Source organism: Haplochromis burtoni, unplaced genomic scaffold (assembly GCF_018398535.1).
Source record: "Haplochromis burtoni strain Fernald_Lab_line unplaced genomic scaffold, NCSU_Asbu1 Contig_478, whole genome shotgun sequence".
NCBI lineage: Eukaryota > Metazoa > Chordata > Actinopteri > Cichliformes > Cichlidae > Haplochromis > Haplochromis burtoni.
Genome location: NW_024582839.1, coordinates 147982 through 156894, shown reverse-complemented (window position 1 = coordinate 156894; position 8913 = coordinate 147982). Strand labels below are relative to the sequence as shown.

General features: G+C 38.8%; 1 protein-coding gene across 3 annotated transcripts in view; it reads left to right on the top strand.

Moving 5' to 3' along the window:
- rbks (ribokinase) overlaps positions 1-8913 on the top strand; it is a 56206-nt gene that overhangs the window by 37994 nt on the left and 9299 nt on the right. For all 3 annotated transcript variants that reach the window (XM_005946259.3, XM_005946258.2, XM_042213754.1), the window contains exon 8: positions 3822-4010. In XM_005946259.3, the coding sequence (XP_005946321.1) occupies positions 3822-4010 (189 nt within the window). The remainder of the gene's footprint in view (positions 1-3821; positions 4011-8913) is intronic.

The following is an 8913-nucleotide window of genomic DNA, read 5'->3' as shown; positions in this document are numbered from 1 at the left end:
TGTGTGTGTGTGTGTGTGTGTGTGTGTGTGTGTGTGTGCATACTTACCATATACACCAACACACACACAGACGTAATTCAACTCTCTCATATCCTTGTGCGCAGAGGGAGGTAGATTGATTCCCTGCCCTGGTGTGAAGCTGATGACTAACAAAACGGCTCTTTTTCTCTTTTGGCATCCGACAGCACCGGGGTGGCTGCGGGCTCTAAAAGCACCCATATATTCTGTGGTTTATTTTTGAACTGTCCAAGGTCATTGTTAACTCTGACAGATCACAAAAGCAGTGGGGGCGGGTGGGGAGGTTTGGATCCTCAATCCCCTATTCAAAACCGCTATCAGGGACATCTTGACCCTGCCGTGCAAGGTTAGAGCTGACACACATTCTGTACGGGTGCATGTGCGTGTGTGGTCTCGCTGTAGCACGCTCAGGGGTAGGAGGAGCGAGTGAAAGGAGGCTTAAGGATGACAAAGTGCAGGTACTCTTTGATCCCCAGCCCACATAGTGTGCTGAAGTGCTTTATAGTGAGGGGAATTATCTTTGATGTCCACCTGAGGACCTCCTGAGCCAAATTTTACCTTTCAGATCTGACAGGGATCTCACACACAGTTTAATTGGAGCAGTGAACTGGTTTGTTTAGTGCTCAAGCATCACCTCTGTTTGGCAAACATATTGTCCTAAAGCCAACCAGTGCATTTTGACCGCAACAAAAGTTGGAAATCTCAAACTTTAGAGCAAAACTTTTCCATTTAAAACTTTCACTTCTTCTCAGTTTTGCTTGTTTGTTCTCAGGGGTTTAGGGCAGATTTGTTATGCCAGTGTTGCTGTAATTCATCTTTGCCATCTGAGTGCTCCGGCAGTGGAAAAAATTAACATGGAAGTTACAAAAACTGCAGTTCCTCTAAATGCCTTGCTCCAAGAGCGAGTCACATGCAAACATCCCCAACTTTACAGAACAGCCTGATATAAAAACAGATTTGGTCTTCATGAAGGGTTTCCTCTTTTATGACAACTGTTGTGTAGGTGAATTTACTATATAAGTCATCCATTTAGGCACTGATGAGACCTAATTAGCAGCTATAGGCTATTGGTTGTAGTCTTTGTGGAGTATTATTACTGTAGCTGTTTCACAAATGTTATTGGTTACTATGTTGTGCAAACCACCCAAGTCTGTGCTCCCAGTTTCCTGCAATGTACCTGTGCAGTTTATGGATGAAGCTCACTGGTAGCTAGTCATATCTAGCTTCAGCTTTGAGTGTCTGAATGCAGGAGAAAATTAAAGGGACATTTCAGCAGTTATAATAGCTTTGTGTTGTTCATTAGTTATTATTTCATTTCCAATTTTAGTTTCAATTTGATTACATTTGGTATCCAGAGTAAGTATAGTTTTGGTTTTTATTTGTTTCAGCTTCAATTGTTGTAATTGTATGAATTTATTATGGGAAAGTCATTTTAATTTTAAAAATACGATTATAAAAGTTCTGAATAGGTATTACAGTACAAACACCTGGTTTTTATAGACACTTGACTCACATCTCACACAAATAATAGTATTTAATTTTAAATTATTTTAAATTATTATATATTAATATTGTTTCAGTTACATTTTTAAGTAGTTTTATTTTATTTCAGTAAACTGCAGGATTTTTTTGTATGGTATTATTTGTTTTTTGTGCCTGTCATACAGCAATAACAGCAATAAACAAGTAAAGTCATAAATCCAGTAGTAAGACCAGTGTCTTATAACAATAAAGAAAAAAATAACTTCAGTTTTTAAAAAAAAAAGCTGAAATATTAAGAGCATCCAAATAAAGTACTGCACGTTGCACAGACACCAAAAATGGTTAAAAACAACAACAAAAGATAATAATTATAATAACATCTTTATTTTTTTAATGAGTACAAAAGACCTCTCATGGTATTTCGTCATATCTCTATGGTCTGTATTTATAACTGAAGCTGCTCTCAGAGTTGAACACTGAGTATTTTCCACAGCATCCTCCTCTGCAGAATTTCCACAGAAGACTTCAGCTCTGCTCCCAGGATCAGCTTTCATGATGAGCTTGTTAAGTTTGTTGGCATTGGCTGCCTTCACACTGCTCCCCCACTAAAATACGATTTTCGTCTAACTAGCGGTGCATTCTGTAGCAGACCAAACAAGACAAATGAGCAACAGAAGGCAAATATTTATAAATCAGCGTACAGTGCAAAAAGAAGTAGAAGAGAAAAGTCATATCAGTTTGATTAAATATACACAAATATTATGAACTACAAATTCCTTTGGGTGCTTTGCTTGGTGTACAGTAAGGAAGGAGGAAGTAGCTTTGGAGTAAGTAATGTTGGGGCAGTGTTAGCTTTTCATTGTCACTGTGTGTGTTTATGTGTGTATGCAGCACACAGGAGATAAGACTATACTTAGATTCACATGTGTTTTTAACACTAAAGTGACAACTCTGGAGACTAAAATGAGCAAGAGGGTTAATTTATGGCCCCATTGTAGTTTACACAGGAGCATTTTTAATGGCTCTGTTTGTGTTTATTCATCATTTCCTTTATCTTCTAGTGTAATTATGGTTTTTCAATTATTTTTGTTAAAAGAAAGAATTAAAATTTACAAATAAAAATTGCATTTATTTACACAATCTGTAAGGCTAGCAGTTCTTTGTGTCAGTTCCCATATATGTGTATATTACCAAGCCCTCCAATCAATTAATAAATATTTGTCTATGTAAAGATGTGTAAACTCAGACTTTCAGCTTTAATTCTGAGGCTTTTAATTTAAAAATGTCTTTACTGTTATATATAATGTATTACTGTTTTATATGTGTGTGTGTGTGTGTGTGTGTGAGTGTGTGTGTGTGTGTGTGTGTGTATATATGTGTGTGTGTGTATGTGTGTAGTTATATATGTGTTTATGTGTTGTGTGTGTGTGTTGTGTGTGTATGTGTGTGTGTGTATATATATATTATATATATATATATTATCTATGTATATATATATATATTATAATATATATTATAAGAGAAAAGATAGATATATATATAGATAGATAGATAGTAAGGGCTTGCTAGTTGTACGTTGTACATTGTTGTTTAACTATGCCATTACTTTAGAGCATGAATGTCATTTTCTTGTATTTTTGTGGAAAAATTGGTTTCTTTCACTGCACAGTGTATATTTTAACCTCCAGAGATAAATGCTGTAACTAATCTTGAAAGAACTGCTGTGGTTATCTGAGTTTCCTTGTTGTTTCTCAAACATCAGCTGTCGAGTCCTGCTCTGTCACTGTTTAGTCATTTTGGAGCCAGATGAAGCAGCATAGTCAGAGCATCTACTCTTTGAAAATGTTTGGCCTGCAGACTGCTGACGGATCCAGCAAATCCTTAACAGACTGAATGTGTTTTATGAGTCTGTCTGACCACAGTGTGTAATTAACTGCTGACTCAACTCCAGAGCTGTTAACACAGAGCAGTTAGCTTTAGCAAGTAAGAATAGACTACTAATTAGAGATCCTTGGACATAAATTGTTGTGATAATTGTGTTCATTAAAGAGACAAAACAAACATTTTCTTTAGAAAAAAGGCAGAAAATGAAGCTTTGATAACCACACAGTCTGTGGTACTGGGCTTGTGCCACAGGGAATTTCCATAATGCAGTTCCCAGTATCCCACCCCAGTCCTGGTTTTACTCTATCTTTAATTTTAATTCCTAACCTCTGATTAGCTTGGCTCCCTGACAAAGGAAAGAAAAATGCTGATTTAGAAGAAAATTGTTAAATAAACAGTGTCACCTCATGCTGTTATGCTTTTTTTTCCACTTTTAGGCAGAGCTGCTCACCGGTACCTCGGTAGCCAGTGTGGAAGAGGCACATCGGGCTGGTCAAAAGCTGTTGAAACGAGGCTGCGGGTCAGTTATTGTCACCTTGGGGCCCCAAGGGTGCGTGGTGCTCAAGGGAGGGGAGCCTACATTAAAACATGTTCCAGCTCCTGAGGTCACAGCAGTGGACACAACAGTAAGAATACCATATCCTTTCCAGTTGCCTATTTTCTATAAATTATCAAAACTTAAGAACCTAAAAAACTAACTTTGATGGCACCCTGACTCGAGTTCGGGGATAGATTCTCTGTCAGTCTAGAAACCCAATATATTTGGCCCACTCACCCATCTCACTTGAGTTGGGTGATATTTAAGGTTTTCATCAGTTCAATGCTGGTGATTGCCAGTATAGTCGCCCCTGTACCCTGCCACACTCGCTTGTTGTGAAAACCAATATAAAATTACCCATTCAGGTTTATCTTTGCTTATAAATACAGCTAAACCAGCAAAAACCAGCAAAGCAGTGAAATGATTCAATCACATCAGTTAGTTAGTTAGTATGCAAATAAATGATTAGGGTTCAAAAATATCAAGAAGACTATTAAAACTGAAAAACAACTGTCTTAGAGAATGTGTTCAATAGTTGATTTTTTTTTTCAGTTTCCCAGGTTTACTCCAGCCTTCCTCTGTTTTTTGTTTTGTGTGTGTGTGTGTGTGTTTGTATGTGTGTGTGTGTGTGTGTGTCTTGCTGCAATCTACTGAAATTAGTGCTATAGCTCACTGTAGCTTTTAGTCCAAAATGAGAGGAACAAACCTCAAGAGAACAAACAAGAGAAGAAAGCAGATATATAGTGCAACTAATACTAACACAAACTACATCAAAAAGCGTTCTAGATGATCAATATAAGGTCTTGCTGTTAGTGTACATCATTGACAGATGAAGCATATATGATAGGTGTGTTACCTTCATCAACTCTGTTTTTGAGTGGGATCCGGTGAAACTAAGAAGCAAACTGACAGTTTTTCTTTGTGCATGTCTAAATGAAGTTTCTCAACAGCTCATGTTCCACTATATAACAGTATAAATAATAAAATATAATACAAAATATAAATATAGAATAGTTTTATAGTTTCCAAAGACACCAAAGAGATGCTGAGACTGGCCAGTTTTCAGTTTGTGCAAAGTTTAGTGTTTTAGATCTCCAAAATTAAAAAATAACAAAAATGAAAATTAATTCAAAGTATAAATAAACAAACACAAAATTCTTAACTAAACAAACAGTCAAACAGTAAAAAAATAGCAAGCTACAATATGAGTAAAAGTTGGAAAACTGTTGGCTAAAACCGTGGCTAGCTGTCAAAATTATTAGCATAACAGTTTGGATAAGTAGTCACAATTATAAGTTTAATATAATGCTAACCAAGTTAAAATAGGAAGTTAAAATAGTAAATAAACAATTATAACCAAAAAAATAACAATTGATTGAAAGTAGGGATAAAAAAATTGGAAATTAGAATACATTTTGATTGTTATTTTTATTATAATGGAACAATTTCAGCGTACATAGAAGTCATTTGAAATTTGAAGATGCTCTGTGAGTAAGTCAAAATTTTCAAGGTAACTTGAAATTTTAACTTGGATCAATGTGGCAATTTTTTTGTGTGTGGCAGAAACAAGCTTCCAAATGGTTAAAATAGCTTGCAAAAATTATAAATAAAATTATGATGGGAAATAACACCATACAGAAGTATGGAAACAAACAAAAATACATAATATTTGCTTTTATATACATGGTATCCTTTAAAATATGCTATTTACTTTTATGTTGTACTGATCACTACCTCAGATCACTACCACTACCTACCTCACTAACCTCAGCTGTGTTTTTCCGGATATATTCTTTATTTCAGAAGTAGTGTTTGTTCTCAAGAGGCTCTTTCCATATTAACAAAAGAAAATATGTCAAATGGAAAATTATGTTCTATCAGTAAGAAATATCATGTAATGTACATCAATAAGAGAGGGAAAAAACACCCCAGAAGTTCCTCACACTTTCTTCTGCACATGCATCATCAGTGAGTGAAGTCCTGCTTCTCTAACCTCCATCAAACTTACAGATGCTCTCTTACTCAACCAGAGCAGTTTAAGATAACCGGAGGATGTGGTGACCACTGGCTGTTTCCTCTAACTGATTTCAATCTTTAAAGGATTGCTACTTGAGTCATTTCACACCGGCCTCTGCGGCTTGTTTTCGTCACACGAGCCTGGGGCCGACGTTTGCATTTCCTGCCGCTGGGGGTTTTGTGGTGAATGTGTTCTACCGACCAAATACGTCATCACTCAGTGGTGTTAATCACCTCTTTGCTTTAATCGAACCTGGAGAGGTTTAATTGTTTGTGTGTAATGGGTTCTCTTACACAACACTTCCCCCCCTGGGGACTTTTACTGTGCCACAGTTTCCAACCAGTACAGTTAAAAAAGCTATAACAAGCATGTGATTTGAGCTTTACATGAATGCCAAATCAGATGTTGTGAAAGTGAGGATTAAAGGCTGCGAAGAGGCTTCACTTGTCATCCTAGGGTCACTTTTTGGTATTTCACAAACACAGCTCTCGCTTTCATGTGTGCACGGGCTGTGACCTCCCGCTTGTCCCCACATTTTTGGAGTACACAGCTCCCGTTATTCACAACCTTCGCTCTCCCCAATAGCCCTCAGGAGCACTTACACACCAGCCCTCCTCTTCATCCATGACTCACCTCCTGAGCTTGCATCAGTCAGCAGAAAGCTGTGGTCGGGCCTGCTGCACGCCTCCCCCCCATTCTCTCACTCACTCACACACACACACACACCCCTCCTGCTCTTTGATGGGCCCATAAATTGTGTTGTGTTTAACTTTTTTGGACATCATAATCCCTCTTCCAGTAAGACTCTTTCTTGTTTTTACTGGCGAGAGGGAAAAAACAACAGGTTGTTTTTGAGACCATTATTCTTCTGAGCCTCTTCTGGTAACACAGGCCTCTTAGTTATGATTACATCGGCTGTTATTACTGCTTTGATTTTTTTCTCTCTCTTTCTCCCTTTCTAGCAGTAGTGACAGAGATGTTGTAGAAAGATTGCCTTCCAAGTGGGAAGTTTTGTTGCAGATTGCGAGTTTTCAGCTACGCTACCAACAAACTGAGTCACTTGCGGTTTCTCGCTATTTTAGCTACTGTTCAGCTAGGCGCCGCAGGTGCGGTGAACCGGTACCAAACCGCTATCTTTGTCTTTATTTCAACTTGTCCCAGCTGGATTATGTCAGATTGATTGATTGAGTTTGGTTAATGAAGTGCTAATGCAGCTGCTAAATCACGTAGCTTGTAAATATTTCATCAGCATCTCCTCGTGCAGCTGTCTGAAGAGCACTACGGGATGAGTCAGGGCCGTGAATCTGGATGAATAACAAAGCAAACACACTCATCTACTGCGGGTCTCCCCCATCCTGCTTCTTCATCCTTCATCCATCCGTGCCCCCTTTTGTCTGAAATTGAGTACAGGCTTCCCCTTGCTGAGATCAGAGCCTTGGCTGTTTTGTGTGGACAGTAAGATGAGATTTAATGCACACATATAAACACACACACACACACAGGCACATTGAGCTCCAGCAGGACTTGGGTGGCCTCAGTTTCCACTGTTCCGGGAGGTCCACTGTGTAGGGTGAGAGGTAGACAGTCCTGTCTAAACCAGACATTACAGCTGTACAGTGGGTCTGGACACTCAAATTATTCCCAGTCTTCTCCGGGAGCAATTGCACGATTCCTTCCTGGAAGGCCGAGGTAAGAGAATACCTCCTCCTCTTCTCTTCGCTGCATTCCTCGACCCTGCAAACTCCCGGTCAGTGTGACACAACGCAAAAAAAAACTGCCACATCACCATGTTTTAATGGAGTGCACGTGCTTCACCAGCTGCTGTTTGGCTACCCAGATGTTAGCCCAGACCTCCGCAAACGCTCAGTCATGTCGATAAGTGTTAAACACACAAAAGGTCGATTGAAGACTAAGACAAAGCGCTGCGGATGGATCAAAGATGCAAGGGGGCCCTAACTGGTCCAATTAAGCATGCTTTTGATCTGCGAGTCTTACTGGAAGCTTCCGGGTGTGGAAGCCTCTGTGAGTCATCACTGCCCCTCAGCCAGTCTTAGCTCTCCCCAGGGTGCCTTTCATTGACAAAAGCTGTAGGTTTCAGGAGTTAACTGCAAATAACTCCATCTGTTATAGCAGAGGGCCTCTGGGTGAGAAATACTGTTGCTCGGTGCAGATTCTCGAACAGTCAGTGGGTGCAGTGGACTATAAGACGGCAGGCTCTGTAAAATCTACATTTTCTATAGGCTCTCTTTTTTGTTTTGTGTTTTGGTTTTTTGCATTCACTGCCGCTCTTCACTAGACAAAGATCACTTGTCAATCAGAGCGTGTGGGCGCTACTGTTGTCTTTGGATTTTTCGTTGATGGACACTGTTGTGTTTCTGTATGCTCTCTTTTGTTTGTCTGTGCAGCCGTGGCAGTTAGCAGCTATTCAGCTGTTCTTCTCTGTGTTTTCCTCGAGTACACACACACACACACACACACACACACACACACACACACACACACACACCATTTGTACTTCATGCTGCATGAAGCTTCAAAACAAGGTAATTTCTCAGTTTTATCACTGACAGCCAATCAGATAAAAGTACTTTTGCAGGAAACAGAAAGGTTTCAGTGGATTTACCGCTGGATTGTCACTGTTGAGGGGTAATAGAGCTACTAAAGTTATAAAATAAAGGTAAGTGTAATCCGTTGTGGTTACTAATAAACTACTATATCTAAGCAACTAAATGACAGTTACTAACTAGTTACTATCAGACAGTAGACCACCAAGTCACACTACAGCCACAACAAAAAGGGTCAATACTGTTTTTCTTTCTATATAATAGCTTCAATATATTTAATAAAGCCTAGTTACGGGCCTTCTTTTTAGATACACATGAGCTTTTCAGTGCTTTTTAAATATATTTGAGCTCAGTCCAAGTGTCCCAATGTCATGCTTTTGAGCATAACTATTATTAAATATATATATATA